At 44.0% G+C, this 15,932-nt stretch overlaps 1 protein-coding gene across 1 annotated transcript in view; it reads right to left on the bottom strand.

The window, feature by feature from the left end:
* Nucleotides 1-7,377: 7,377 nt before the first annotated feature.
* Nucleotides 7,378-15,932, bottom strand: part of SEC24D (SEC24 family member D) — a 52,294-nt gene continuing 43,739 nt past the window's right edge. Inside the window, exons 13-22 of the mRNA XM_010017140.1 lie at nucleotides 14,491-14,607; nucleotides 13,883-14,053; nucleotides 13,029-13,125; nucleotides 12,278-12,423; nucleotides 10,756-10,894; nucleotides 10,168-10,286; nucleotides 9,178-9,357; nucleotides 8,455-8,646; nucleotides 7,923-8,012; nucleotides 7,378-7,518 (exon numbers count right to left, since the gene is read on the bottom strand). Of these exons, the coding sequence (XP_010015442.1) occupies nucleotides 7,378-7,518; nucleotides 7,923-8,012; nucleotides 8,455-8,646; nucleotides 9,178-9,357; nucleotides 10,168-10,286; nucleotides 10,756-10,894; nucleotides 12,278-12,423; nucleotides 13,029-13,125; nucleotides 13,883-14,053; nucleotides 14,491-14,607 (1,392 nt within the window). The remainder of the gene's footprint in view (nucleotides 7,519-7,922; nucleotides 8,013-8,454; nucleotides 8,647-9,177; nucleotides 9,358-10,167; nucleotides 10,287-10,755; nucleotides 10,895-12,277; nucleotides 12,424-13,028; nucleotides 13,126-13,882; nucleotides 14,054-14,490; nucleotides 14,608-15,932) is intronic.

The raw sequence follows: 15,932 nt of genomic DNA, 5'->3' as shown, positions 1-15,932 counted from the left end.
AGGCTGAGGCTCTCTAGGTTCACGCTCGGCCCCCCACCGTCGCTGCAGCTTATGGCTGCACCGCGCGCTGTCCACACCGCTAAAATGGTAGCGTCCCCCCTTGGCGGCCTACACAGCACAGCACAGCACAGCACACCCCGCACCGCACACACCCGACCGCGGCCATCATGCAGCACTCGGCTTCTCAGCGCCCCCTGGAGGCCGTCACGCAGCATAGCAGGGTCTCAGCACCTCACCGCCCCCTGGCGGCCCACACGCAGCACTTCAGCCCCTTGGCATCACGTCGGCCCCTGGCGGCGGCCACGCAGCACATCAGCGACCCGGCACCTCACCACCCCCTGGTGAGCTGTCTCAGGGCCGGCAGAAGCTTGTGTCAGCCCCTCCACCCCCACGTGTCGCTGGGCACTCAACATGCGCGCCCCTTGTCTAGCTGCTCTGAGGATGCATCTGGCTGGGCCGAGGCTCCATCCCCAGATGGTTGTCACTCCATCCCGCTGTTGCTTTCGGCTCTGCTGTGCGTGTGCTCCGTGTGCTGTCTTCATCACTTCGATTGCAGCACCCCCTGGCAACTGCTACACAGTAGAGCCTTGTCACTGCAGTGCCCCCTGACAACTGATCTCGGGATTGAGAGAAGCGGGCGATACGTGCCCCTCCCTCAGTCGCGTCCCCTGGTGAAGCCACCGCTGCATAACACCCCTTGCACCACGGCACCGCTGGCAGCCTCTATGCAGCACTTCAGCGCCGCTAATCTCACGATGGGCAGCACCATGCACCTGCTTCCCCCCTCCTCTCCTTTCCCGTCCGCGGTGTGACAAGTGACCCCACTGTTCCCTGGGCATGATAATGGCCACCCCTGCCTGGAGGCCCAGCCTGGAGAGGGAAGGCCGAGCTGTATTTCACCTGAGTCCACAGCTGCTGTACAGAACCCCCAGCCATCCACTTGCGGCCTTGCAGCAACACACAGTCACAGCTTCCAGGCACACCACCACCCTCTGAGCTAGAGATGCAGATTTCTGCATCACATTTTATTGCAGAGGAACATTAACCTAAGCCTTGACATGATTAACATTCAGAGTTTTTATTTATTTCTTTGTTTACATGAGCAAGTCACTGGATTCAGAGCGCTGCTGCAGCCTCAGCTGACGGAGGCTGCTGCGCACACTGCACCCTTCTTCAAACTTCTTCCCACTCTCCTGTTTTTCTTCCCACAGCACAGAATGCTCCATTTCTGTCTCCACCCCGTGGGCTGTGTGCTGGAGCCTGGAGATTCTCACACCAGATCTGGGAAGCTGCAGGTTTCCCTGTCCGTGGTGCAGCACTGCCTGCATGCAGGTGCACATCAGGGAAAACCCAACCACCCACTCCGAGCTTTCTGGGCAAACCGTGGCAGCTCCAGATGCATGTGCCTGCTTCCGGCCCCGTGGTGCTCTGGGAGAGGCTACAGCTACGCATGTGCTCTGTGCAAGGGCTTCCCAGACACTCCATTGTTTCTTCCTTTGGCTGAGGTGGGGAGCTGAGCCACAGCAGGGATGGGGTCCCCATCACCCAAACAATCCCCTATTCCATATCCCAAAGGAACACCCAAATCCTCCTCCCTCACCACACTCCCAGCAGAGCAGCTGCTGGCAGGTCACAGCAGCCAAGAGCAGACACAACAGCAACTGCAAACAACAAACATGGTGCCACTGCGTTGTGCTGAGCAGCATTGCAGTAGCTGCACTTGGGGACTTGCCCGCTGCAGATGCTGCAGGTCCCAGCAGGGCTACTAAGGTCACCATGAGAGCACAAAACCCACAAGCACCTGACACCTTGTTCTGCCAACTCTAGGTTTAACTCCTGTACCTTCCCTTTAAGGGAACTCACATGTTTTATGGATATGGGAAGTTCTGCAATTCAAACTATGTTGAGATAAGGCAGCTTCGTGTTAGCATCTGCAAAAGTTGTCCTCAATTTTAATTCATACACATGCACAATGCACACATACAGAGTGTTCTTCACACTGTCAGAGGAAACAGCACATGTTGCAGACACAGCGTCAGAAGTTGATCATTACTTCTGGCAATGACACGGTGGCAGGGCCAGCTGTGGAGGCAGAACTGACAAGTTGGCTAAAGAGTTTGATGTGATCCACACACCCAACCAGTCAAGTGCTTCTGCTCCTGATGTACATGACCCAGAGGCTTTCCCAGCTCTGTCCTAAACTGGATGTCATAAGCCAACCCTGCCCTCATCGGGCCTTCCTCTCTGAGGCTTGCATGCTTAAGGCACCTAAACAACTCAGCAGCTCAGAAAACTGTCACTCACAAAGCCTAAACACCAGCTCAGGTGCTAAGAAAATATGCTCCCAAGCAATTTTCAAGACTTCATGGCACAAGCATAACTAGTTCCTGGCTGACCTTGGTTGGTTCCAGACACCATGACCTGCCCAAGCCCCAGGGAAGTCTGAGCTTTTGGCCTCTGCAATTTACCTTCTGAAGCAACAAGACGGTCTGGATGCTGCAGGCCCTCTTTCAGCACCAGCAAATCTCATAGCTGATGAGGCTGCTCCTCAGAGGAGTTCTGGTGACTCAGGCTTAGGGGTCTCCTACAGGATCTCATTTTTTTATTCCGGTATTTCAATTCCAACAACTGTGAAACTTATCAGGCACTTCCCCACTGCCATTTAGTAGAAAGTGTTACTTGGCAGAGGACTTCAGGACACAGCAGACAGCAGCTGCCAGAACACCACCTAGACTGGGACAGCTCTGCATAGATCCCATGACTCAGACATAATTTATCTACAAACCATGTAAGATCAACCCCTTTCTGGGTAAACGTTGGCACTGGCAATGCCCCCAAACACAATAAGGGACAAAACAGGGATTATCTTGCAGCACAACAATCAGCTCCACAGTACCAAAAGTGACAGTGTGCGCTTGCAGCCCAGAAAGCCAACCATATCCTGGGCTGTATCAAAAGAAGTGTGACCAGCAGGTCAAAGGAGGTGATCCTGCCCCTCTACTCTGCTCTTGTGAGACCTCACCTGGAGTATTGTGTCCAGTTCTGGTGTCCTCAACATAAAAAGGACATGGAGCTGTTGGAGCAAGTCCAGAGGAGGGCCACGAGGATGATAAAAGGGCTGGAGCACCTCCCGTATGAAGACAGGCTGAGAAAGTTGGGGGTGTTCAGCCTGGAGAAGAGAAGACTGCATGGAGACCTCAGAGCAGCCTTCCGGTATCTAAAGGGGGCCCTACAAGGATGCTGGGGAGGGACTCTTCATTAGGGACTGCAGTGGTAGGACAAGGGGTAATGGGTTCAAACTTAAACAGGGGAACTTTAGGTTAGATCTAAGGAAGAAGTTCTTCACAGTGAGGGTGGTGAGGCACTGGAACAGGTTGCCCAAGGAAGTTGTGAATGCTCCAACCCTGGAGGTGTTCAAGGCCAGGCTGGACAGAGCCTTGGGCAACATAGTTTAGTGTGTGGTGTCCCTGCTCATTGCAGGGGCACTACATGCTTGGAAATACATGATCTTAAGGTCCTTTCCAACCCTAACTATTCTATGATTCTATGACAGTGAAGTTGAGAGCAAGCAATTCCAGATCTGATTTTTAAGACAACTTGGTTCACGTTCCTCCCAGCACCATCACAGCGTCCATTCAAGATTTATCCCTGAAGGTGGACACCACAGACCCCACGGTCTGGCAAGGCATGGAGGAATCCCACCCAGGGCATGTCTGAGAGAAGCTTGCGTCCTCTCTGGAGTGTGTACACCCCACAGTGAGCAGAGGCACCAGACCAAGGGGACCAACCTGCACTGGGAGCAATGCCTTGCTGGCCACCTGCAGCATGAACAAATGACATCCCTTTCCCTCATCTCATCTTTCAGCTCAGGAGCCAGAGTGAGCCAAGCCAGGACCCCTCACCAGCACGAGAGGAGCAGGCACAGCTTCTCAGGCACATGGACACATTCCTTCAGCCAGCCCACCCACAGGAAAGGAGTTCATACAGCCACAGCAAACCAGAGCTTATGGGCTCGACCCAATCTAACACTTCAACTGAAGAACATGACACTGTGCTACTGCGGTATCCCACCACCACCTGACAAGCCAGCAACCATGTTCTTAAAAGAGCACTTTCTGTATGGCAAGGGATGCACAGTGCTCTACAGCCACCTGCATTCAACAGAATTAGGGACTTGGATAAATGCTGCAGACATCAATAGTTTATTGGTACGTTTAGACAAAACGCACTCAAACTGTAAACTTAAAATAAAAATACTTTCTACCTGCAACAAATTCAACTAGAATCTACTAGCATATACTGCTTGACCTGTGTTGTGGTTTAAGCCCAGCTAGTAACTCAGAACCATGCAGCTGCTCCCTCACTCCTTCCCCTTTCCCTCCCTGCTCCAGGCGGGATGGGGAGGAGAATCGAAAATATGTAAATCCCACAGGTTGAGATAAGAACAGTCCAATAACTAAGGTACCATACAAAACTACTACTACTACCACCAATAATAATGACAATAAAGGAAATAACAAGGGGGAGAATATAACACTAAAAATGTAAGGGGAAAAAACCAATAAACACAAGTGATGCACAATACGACTGCTCACCACCTGCTGACCGATACCCAGCCCAACCCAAGCAGCGATCTGGGCCTTCTGGGTAACTCCCCCCAGTTTATATACTGGGCATGATGTGCTGTGGTGTGGAATACCCCTTTGGCTAGTTTGGGCCAGGTGTCCTGTCTCTGCTTCCTCCCAGCTTCTTGTGCCCCTCCTCAACAGCAAAGCATGAGAGACTGAGAAGTCCCTGATTAGGGTAAGCATTACTTAGCAACAACTAAAATATCAGTGTGTTATCAGCATTGTTCTCAGACTAAAGCTGAAAACACAGCACTGCACCAGCTACTAAAAAGGAGAAAAATAACTGTTATAGCTGAACCCAGGATAACATGTTACAGCAATGAAGATGATAATCCATTGTCTTGTATGCCTACTAAAGCCAAGATGGTTGCAATAGAACCGTAATGACAAATACTCCCACTATCCATGAATCAGCAGCTAACAGTAATGGGCACTGAATGCCTTCTTTTGCTCTAAGAATTACATTGACTACTAAGAGGGCCAGGAACATGCAAGAGTCCACAGTACAGTAGGTGAGCTATCACCATGTAAAATTCTCTGCACAAGGTTCCAATGGCTGTCTGTGTCACTTACACAAGCAAGCCAGAAAGCCAAATGGCTCAGCAGCTTTTTTTAATACTCCATTTTTGACAGAGATTATTATACCCAGTGCCATTTGCCACACCAATCTATAAGGTGGCAGCAAAACACTACTGCACTATAAAAGTAAAAAAAAAGAAAGGCTATACAAAACACACCAGTGGCAAACTGCTATCTGACAGCAGCAGTCTGCCCCAGACTTCAAACCTAAGGGGTGGTGAGTTCAAGCACCATAGATTTCCAGTTAACAGCTGAAAATGTGAGACCTTCCACAAAAAAATGAAATACAGAAATGGAAACTGGTAGAAATGCGTCCTGGGAAAAAAGTGTACAAAAACAGCGCGAGACTTACAACTGAACACAGAAGACCTCAAACCTGGGAGAAAACAGACAGATGCCACTTCACTTTGCCTAATATCTCAGAAAATGTATGTGTAAAATCTTCCTACTCACTAGAGAACAGCAAATGATTGCATAATCCAGAGACAGATTGCTGTGATGCCCTATCTGCTTTTGCCTGACATTGCAATTATTTGATCTGAGGTCTTCTGTGCTCAGCAGCACCTTTTGGCAGAAGCTGATAGCATAAACAACCTAACTTAGTATCTGAAATAATAAATGCCCACACGATGATGGTATTTAATAATTGCTTATTTCTTTATACACAGAGTTGCTGCTGTCATTTTACAAAGTACACTGATTTGGAATGGCAACAGATACATTCTACAGGGTAACATCTTCAGCTAAAAAGTGCTTGCCTTGGCAGCTGAGTTCAGTCCAAAGATCCCTTTGTAATATAGCCACTTACTTTAAGAGTGTGCAGTCAATGCACAAGAATACATCTATTTTGATAAGCTGTCAAATCAAAAAATGTGCATCTTGACTGCTCATTGGATATTAAAATGATTAACATTAAGTAGCAACACTAACATGTTGAAAGGCACTTTTTGTTGTTTTTTTTTTTTTGAGGCCCAAATCTAAGCCTTACTTTGGAGGATTTTTTGTTTTCTTTGGAATACTGATTTTTGTAGCTGTAGCTTCTCAAGTTTGGTAGAGTTGAAACCTCTCATGCAGAGGCACTGGTCCCAAAGATACAGCTAGAATGATGAAGTATTTGATGTAAACAGCTCTTCCCAAGACTCTGGCTTTCTAAATTCTACCTTAAATACTGACAGTAGCAGAGGCTTGGTTTTCAAACCGGTGTCTTTTGAATGCATCGATCATGTGAGTGGAGGATGCTGTAACAGAACTGGTATTAAAACAGAAGCTTTCTTTTTATAGCACCACAAGTAACCTTTGGTTAATGTGTCAACTGTCTTAGAGCTGACCTGCCACTGAAATTTTGAGAGACAGGTGCTTATCTAAGCTCTATTAGGAATATTCCAGTTAGCAACATACAAAATAAAACCTAACGTGTTCAATTTTGAAAATGTAATTAAATAGTATGCTAAATTAATTGTTGCCCTTAAGACTAGAGAATTGTACCATGTTATTGTAGCATTATCTGCCAAACTTAGCAAAAGGATTGTTTGATCATTGTTCTTCCTGTGGGCCATTGTTGTTAAACTTACGCAAGTCCAGTTATATACAGAGGCATTTTTGGGTCCTGGATAAGCCCAACTGCAGAAGGTTACCCAGAGCTTTCTTTCTGGAGAAAGTAATACTTGTTCCTTCCAGAGAAAAGGGCATTATTTTTTAGGGTTTAGCTTTACACCAAGGATGCTGAATTACTCAATTGAACTACATGATTACTGCAAACCTGTCCGCTGAATGCCCTCACTTAGAAAAAGCAGGTTTGTATGTTTCTTTTCACTTCTGTATAGATTTCTAGCATCTTTCCTGGATCTAGTGCAACTTCAGACTAGCAAAAGGAATGATTATATTTTAATAACTGCATACCATATGCTCTTAAGCATTGACAGTTTGATATCTGGCAACTCACTTAGAGAAAGAGTCAGGACTCCCAGAGGACTAATACCTGAGTGCAGAACTTCCTATTCTAAGTAAGCTAAATACTCGGTGAGAGGTTGTGCAAAAAAGGCACAGGCAAGGTTCCCTAAAGCACAGCAGGATGCTTGAGCACAGCGGAGCTGTGGGCCAGCTTTCAGGCAGCAAGGACTGTCCCTCTGACAAAATCCAAAAGAAACGTACACATTACACTTGAGTTCCCTTAACTGAGCAGCTGGCAGATCTCCTTGTGAACACAGCATAAGAAATCCACGTAGGACGCTCCTCCATAAATACTCTTGTCTTCTACTAGGAACTGTCGGAAAAGCATCTCTGGTTGCTCCCGCTGTTTCACTATCATCAACTGAGAAGAGGAGAGAACCGTATTTTTAGGATACAATCATACTAAATGGAGTGTGGTTTCCCTGCATCTATTACTGCATCTCTTGGTGGAGGGGGGAGGGACAGACAGATGGGATATACAGAAACTAATAAATCTCCATGTTTCAGTAGCTGCATTTATGAACACAGGAGAGAAAGACTAGTGTGAATTAAGGTGTGCAGGATAAAATGGTAACCTTTAGACTTAAACTACCTCTGAAAATCTCCTTTGATTAATGAGAATTAAGCACATTTGAGATACTCACGTCTACAATGCATGCTGGAACTCAATGATGTAAAGGAAAATTCCTGATACGTAAAACCTTTCACACCTACCAGTAGGTTTTGTTTGGAACAGGGATGAGGAATGCGGCAGAGAGAAGTTACCTTCATAGTGTAGGGCTTTTGGCTCTGGATATGCTTCAGTACTGACTTAAATTTCTTAGAATATGGATTGTCCAGGTCAGGCAGTGATGTCTGTTAGAATGAAAGCATGGCAGGTTGTTAAATTCCAGTCACATCTCTTACAAATTCAGGTGAGATTAGCTGCTGGTAGTTATGATGCAAGTTACTGTGCATTTCATTCTAACCAGGAAAAATAAATCTCTCATCTCTTCAAAGATTCATCTGCCTAGGCAAATTTTTTAGTTTCATCTAATCACTGTGTGAAAATTCACTATCAGAGAGAGTTGTAACTATTGCAAAGCATTTCATTCCAATTTTAGCAATACCCATTCAATTGGACTTTAATATGTGCAACAGCATAAGTTTAAGAAGGTTTAAAAATGTTGTGAAACCTCCTCTCCTGTAAGTGTTCAGACTGTCAAAGCTTTTTTATTAAAGTTTGCTGGATGTTAGATGATGATGTATGTTCGGGTGTACATAAATTGTGAAAAAGGGCTAGTCTCCATCTACTCACAGCCTCCGTGCTGATGTGTGCGAAGGACGGCACATTGAAAAGACCCTGGATGAGCTCTGGGGGTACGCTGACTCCCAGCCACAGGAACATACTCAGACCATTGGCCAAAAGGAAGGCCCCTCCTTCAGAGAGACGTTCCTCAGAGCAGCGGACGGCAGCTGGGATGGCATCACTCTTCAGATCCAGACTGTGCTGTGGGGTAAAAAAGTGCCAGAGTTGTAGACTTGGTGACTTCAAGGTGAGTAAAGCTCTAATTAGATCCTGAAAAGTAACTATCGAATGGTTTAGCACATCTTAGTGGTTCCTTTCCAGATTAGAGGAATTAGAAATCAAACCTTCTCTTTTTCAGTTAACACACTGTGTGCGAAGGAAGGCCCGCTGTAAGTGGGGAAACACTTGCAGAGCAGCACTGATCTTTAGTAGAGCCAGCATCTTTCACTAGCGTGAGCAAAAACCTTGCTAAATGTACACTTGGAGCCTTTGAGGATGTTGAAATCAGCAACTGATGATGTTCATTCCCTATTTTCCATTATACTAGAGGTTCTACCTTCCCTCCTCAATATAGTTTAACTAGCGACTACCTTGCCATAAAAACATAATCCAGCATGGTAGTGTAGTGCTTGCCCAGCAGGCAGAACACTTCCTGCAATTGCACAACTACAAGATGGCAGCATGCTGAAAACAGTTACTGAAAAGGGAGAGATGCACAACCAGCATACTCACAACTGGCAGAAGTTGGGGATAGAAAAACAACTGCGTGTCAGCCACCCCCATAGAGGTGACCAGCTGGCGGTGGTAAGCTCGCTCATCGGTTGGAATTTCTGGCCTGCCAACTAGCACGCAGCTCTTGGACAGGCAGTTCATGTATACAGGCAGCACCTTCATTGCATCCGGAAGAATGAGCTGGGAAGCAAAGAAAGCTTGTTAGATGGTACAGCCCACGTGCATGGGAAAGAGGAATGGACTTTCAGACATTTCAATAAAACATTGCTTCTTGTCTTTGAATAAAGAAAAAAACCCAATCAATCAAAACTTTTTTGTGTGTGCTGTTTCAAACCAAAGTGACATCTCATATAATAAATATATAAATTCCAGTGCTTATGGGATTTGGATTTAGTTCAGCCATCTTTTGGGTATTTGTTTGAAATAGAAAAAAACTTCGTCAAAAACAGTTGCTGAGAGGATTTGCCAACATGTTCAATGTTGGTTCAGTTTGACCTCCCCAGATGTTCGGAACTTAAAAAAGAATGTCTTAAGTTAAGAGAATTTTCAAGTAGTGAGCAACGTAACTAACTGGATTCCTAGAGCTTCTTACTGCCCTTTGGTAAGAATGGATGTAACAGACTTATCTTAATCACCAAGGATTTTCCCCCCTAGACACATCAGGTTTTATCACTCCAGCAATCCATCACCTATGTGCAATTCAGGTTGTTTACTAAGATACAATGGTATTTTTATTTTTTTGACAGTAACAGCCTTATTTGTCAGAAATTAGAATACCAAAATCTGTAACAACAAATCTCTTGTGATATAGCACGTAATTCCAGCAGGAAAAAAAAAGGCTGTCTAATTGCTCCCACTGAATCACACTTGTCATTAATTATATTTGAAAGAAAAGGAAAATTTTCCTTTCTGCATTGTGATGGTGCAGGGGTGGCTGCTCATCTGCTGCAGCACATGATGTGGGGAGGATGGAGTGCAGGTGGGGTTTACCTGGCTTACTGCCGAGGGGCTGGCACAGTTCTTCCTGTAACACGCCAGCATGTGAGCTGTCTGGTTCACCAGCATCTCTCTGACTGTCTTTAGCGGTTGGCTTAGAATGGCCTTAAAAGCTACAAATACAAAAGAATAAAGGAGTGTGCTAAAGACAGACATGTACTCTTGGAAGTACCTAGATTCTGCTAGCTTCTGGTTCTACTAACTTGGGGCCTATGGCTGTTTTGTAGTTTTTTTTACAGACAGCATCTGGGAAGATGTTTATCCATCTTTGCCAAAAAAAGAAAAAAAAAATCCCAACCAAAAAGCCCAAACCTCCAACACTATGTCAGGACGTCCATTTCTACTGCTAAGTTTTGTGCATTACATGTTTGTAGCTCCCTTCACAAGCTTTCCTTTATGGCAGTATGTCTAAAATACAAAATTTGTCTTTTCAATTTTATAATACTTCAAGAGTTGCTCGGGCTTGAAGGAGCAAGTTACAAAACATGATTTGCCCCTAAGTGATCACTCCAGCTCCCTTTCCTTCCCCTTCCTCCACCCCAAAGTAAAAAAGGAAAGAAAATCTTTCTATTATAACTTTACCTGACTTAGCAAAGAAGTTGATAAGCGCATCTGTCTCACAGCTCTTGTAGACGTCCGCTAACTGGGAGCTACAATTCAAACCTATATTGTGTATGCGAAGTCTTCTTTGCCCACTTATGGACGTGTAAAGGACAGCACACTGCAAGAGAAGTACAAAATACCATTTATTTTTGGTTTAAAACAAAAAGCTTCACCTGCTTTGAGCATGGAAGGCATGTAATTACTTGTGAAGACAGCCTAGCCTCGCAATTCTACTGCAGTGCTGCTGAGAGCTGCAAGACCAACATCCCTGCGGTCTTCATGGAAGTATAATAGACATGACTATGACAATAATATGACTGATTCAAAAGCTTACTACTCTCATTTGCTACATGCTGATGGTATCATCTGGAAACAGGAGTCCAGTGATTGTAAATTTGTAAATCATACTTTGGGTAATATTTGAACAGTTCAAAGACTCCATACAAACAATGAGATGATTGCTGAGAAGTGCTCTGCCCATTGAATTAGCTCCTGGCAAAAACAGGACAGGAAAACTTTCTCATCTAGAAAAGCTGAGTGGTTCTTCTTACATTAATAGCTTGCTTATGAAGTGAAACAAGAGGTGCTGCTAACCCCTGTAGCCTACAGCTACCATTAAAAATTGAGGGTGTAATTTAAGAATTTCGTTACGTCTCCAGTTATACTTCAATATAATGCTGATACTTGAACAAAACATGTTGCATTTGACAAGTACCTCTCACACGAAAGAGCTGTTAATAAAAATCTACACCCATCACTGTTGCACTGTGGTGCTAGGAAGCGACCTCAGACATACCAAAGTGGGTGTTAACCAGCACAGTGTTCATACAGGGATTAACTGCTGACCTATGAAAAGTATTTATAAGTGCAAGCTAAAAGCCAAGCACAATAGAAACAAAAAGTTCAGATAATTAAGTAGCCTAAGTTTAAAACCTTGCAAGTTGTAATATTTTCTGTCATCAAATGAGAAAAAGTTCATGACTAAACAAATCTAGAATAGTAAATGACAGCCCCCCAAAGGGTGGGATGTTCCCATTCCTAACAAAAGAGGTATTGCAGCACGTCTTGGGGGCTTCTGCCACCCAAGTGCCAAGACCAAGAAGGGAGCAGGGCAGCCAGTGGACAGTGTGCAAGCCAGAGCTTCAATTGCACAGGTACCATTTCTGTGTAAGAAGTAATGAATCTTGCACACCAGATTACCTTCTTTAATAAAATGGGGGGGAAAAATGGCTGTGGGGGTCTCAGAGAGCATTGTGAAAGCACTGTGGCATCATCCCTGAACAGACAGGTGAGTGAGCACACTATCACAAGGAGCATCATTTGCACTGCAACCTTTGGATACTTAATTAAAACTTTTTTTTTTTAGTAGTAATATTCTGTCACCAGAGTGTGCGCAAGGTGGGCCGTCTTCCCATCAGTCCTACACCATAACTTCTTTCTGTTCTGCCTGCAGTTCTTCCTCAAAATTTTACAACATTACAAGTAACTATGTTTTTTTTACCTGAATTAAGGCTCCACTGTCTTCATTCAGTTTGTCATCATGTTTGAACTCTACTGTCACTGCCTTGTCACAGTCAACTGCTGCCATCTCTACATCTGTGGTGTTGTTCATGTAAATGGCACCAAAGAAGTCTGTAGCCCTGAAGCCTACAAGATTAAAACAAATGTTGCCTTCTATTTAAAAACAGCAAATAAAATTGACATTACTTTGTGGCTTTCCTTTTATGGGCAGTCAATTTTGTTTCCTGAAACAGGAATCCTTTTCCTCTAGGATATGTAGCCTCAGGGCCCTGCCAACTGTCCTTGCCGATGGCAGTTTTTGACAGCTGGGTGAGTGGGAGAAGCTGATGGGCCATGAAGCTGTGACTGAGACCAACCAGAACCTTTTGCTCAATTGACTTGGCCATGTTGTGTGGGTCTGTTTCTCAGACACTTGCATCTGAGGTAAGAAGGAATGGTTGAAAAGTAGATACAATAATACCATTTGAAGTAGGAAAACAAAGGAACACACAAGAGCTTTTTTTACACAACTTCCTTGCAATCCAAGATGCATGCATAATGATCAGAAGCTTTACAATTAAAAAATAATTATTATGGAAGCATATACAGGAAAGGCACTTTGTGAGTCTATCCAATTACTTTCCAAGAGGCATGCAATGAAGTTCAAGTCATCTCTACAGCACTATACTATGTAAAATGACATATTCTCACAAGCATTCACGTTTATTTTCATTCCCAGTGGGCCCCACTACCTGTACTTGTCCGAACCCTCATTATTGCATCAAATCCGGTCTTTTTTTCTATGTCCTTCCGGAGGTCACTTAAGAACCGTGGGCTGTCGGCATCGAGCTAGAACCACAAAGCAAGAGCAAAAGCTGCAGTTCACCACCGGGTGGCAACAGCACGGCAGAAAATCAAACCTCTCCCTGCTCCCCGTGACACCCCATCCCTGGCATCAAACCGGCTCCTCTCATATCTAACATCTCTCTTTTTCCTTTAAAAAGGTATTTTAAAATGTTGATTGTTGTTTTGTTAACAGAAGCATACATACACAGGTATCCACCAATCCATCACTAAGCCTGGACATCAAGGATTTCTATTCAATCAAATGACGACCAGTACCATCTGCTCTTGCACTTCACCTGGCGGCCTAGCTAGGATTTTATGGCACAGCCATAACTGCAGAGTAGCCTTACTGACTGTGCAAAAAATGCTTCTGCAGGTCAGCTCCTGCCACAGAGAAAGTCCCCTACTGCCCAGTGAGATTCTCATGAGCCTGTACACAAGGCTTGTTAACACCTTTTTGGGGTGTCTTTATTGTAAGCATTTGTATCTCTATATACAGGAGCAATTGACTTCCCTGCTCAGATGCCAGCACAGTAAGTGGTTTAATTTTAAAATAACAATCAGTTTATTATTGTTTCAAAATACTTACTTAAGCCTGATCTGCCATTTCTAAGTTTGAATTGTCTCCCCTGATGTTTATAAGTAAAAAGCAGAGTGACTACAAAACCATTTAAAGTACCAAAGCACACACTGAAATGCAAAGAGAAACACAAATCCCCAGGTGTTACTATCCCAGAGGCAAGAAACCTGCCGCACTTACCTGGAAATTGTTGTACTTGTACAGTGTCCCTCCAGTGTACAGAGTGACAAGACCCATGGAGGCTATGTCCACATATTGATTTGGGAAGAGGAACAAATTCACGCAGCAGCCATTGGCCACACAATCCCTGGCTAAGGACTCATAAGAATTTACCTGGGGCTGGAAGAGTGTCTGCACAGAACAAAAGAATGCAAGTGTCACAACATCAGCTACCACAATCCAAATGTCCACTTGAAGAAAAAAAAAACATTAAGTGGAAGTTGTGAGGTGTGGATTTGGTGAAAAACATATTGCCCCTGCCCATGTACTCGGATGTAGGGAACCAACTTCAGGAAGTTCTTAGAGAACTAAGTCACTGAAAAGGCAGGCAGCAAAGGCTCTTCACGGGTGGAATTACTGATTTGCTGCCTGGGTTTTCCGTTATTGATGGGAATGGCTGTTCTACCGTACTTTGACTTTCAATATTCCTACATAATCAGGGCACACTAACAATGAGAACATTTTCTAATTCAACTTCTTTGTAAAGAAAATAAATGAAAAAAGATCAAGGCTCTGTTAGAGAAATTCAGTACAGTAACAGTCCCTTGTTAACTCCGAGCAAAAAATACCTTTTCTTTATCTGTATTGAGTAGTTTTTTGTCATCTCTGTTCCTCAGCTTCCCTGGTGCTTCCGCAGTTGGCAATGAAGAATGGAAAATAAACAATTTTCCAGCACATTCTGCAGCCTGTTCCAAAGACACCATATTGGCATATTTATCAGTGCTAAGATGAACAAGCCTAATTTTCACACATTGTGGCATCTCAGAGAACACTGTTCTGCAAGTTCCTCAGAGCTAAATAATTCATTTACAGACTCAAAACTTGACAGACGTAAGTCCCAAAACAAACTGGGAATTTTACATCAGTGAATTTCTTAGTCTAGCACACAGATATAGAATGGTTAGTGTTGGAAAGGACCTTAAGATCATCTAGTTCCAATGTTGGCTGATGCATCATTAGAGTAATTTCTACAGAGGAGTTTTAAAATCTTGATGGGCAGAACTAGGAGTACCTCTCTTGGAGACTTCCCAATTGCGCAAGCATTATGCAGCAACCACCAAGCATCAAAAGTACAAGTATTAAATTGGAAAAATTAAATGTAATTTAACAGAAAAATTACTTCTTTCCATTCAGGCACACTAGTGATCACTACACTTATAGATGAGTGACAATTACACTCCTGTACTAGATTCCACATTCAAATCTACACTAAAATGCAGGAGTATCAAAACTTGTAATGAACATCTCTTATCACTAAGAAACAAAGTAACTGCTAGTTTTATTCCAGTTTTCTATTCTTATTTGGAATGCTAATGAGGACATAATATTTACTGAGATGACAGACTCCTGACAGAAACCCTTGTATTCTGAAGAGGAGAGTAACAACAGTGGCAGTGTCACAGGTCTCTTTATACTATTAACAAGCTTTTCCACCAAAATTTAGAAAATCAGTTTATTGCTTACTATTGAGACAGCTAGTGGGAATGAACAAAACAAACTAGACTATTTCAGTTGGAAGTGACCTACTGCAATCCTCAGGTCCAGCTGACCAAGCACCTTCAGGGGTGAACCAAAGTGAAAGCAAAGTGAAATGAAAAGCAATGAGCAGTTCTGAGGTCTTCAAGTACAGAAGCAGCTGGTGTGATTAAGGGAATGAAGGATGAATGATGGATATATCCTTTTCCTGCTCCAGACTTAACCAAACATCCAGATTAAAACTGCCAAAGACCACAGACACAAATCAGCTTTGGTACTACTCCTCTTCCAAATCTTGAGATGTTCACAAGACAATCCATATTTCAAAATAAGCCATGGCATACTTCTGAGAAAACTAGAAATCTCTTTTCTAAGGCAGAAATGCAACTGAAGACAGTGTCTTACATTTTATAGAGCTGAAATTTCACCCCTAGTATTTCAAGCATAAGTATCCTTAGTCACAAATGCCAATTTCTTCAATGCCTTTTGAAAAGTATTCTGCTGAAGACTGAAAGACTTACCAAATATCTGTTTG

The sequence above is a fragment of the Nestor notabilis genome, unplaced genomic scaffold, assembly GCF_000696875.1.
Source record: "Nestor notabilis isolate BGI_N333 unplaced genomic scaffold, ASM69687v1 scaffold3366, whole genome shotgun sequence".
Taxonomy (NCBI): Eukaryota; Metazoa; Chordata; class Aves; order Psittaciformes; family Psittacidae; genus Nestor; species Nestor notabilis.
This window is presented reverse-complemented; position numbering and strand designations above follow the sequence as displayed.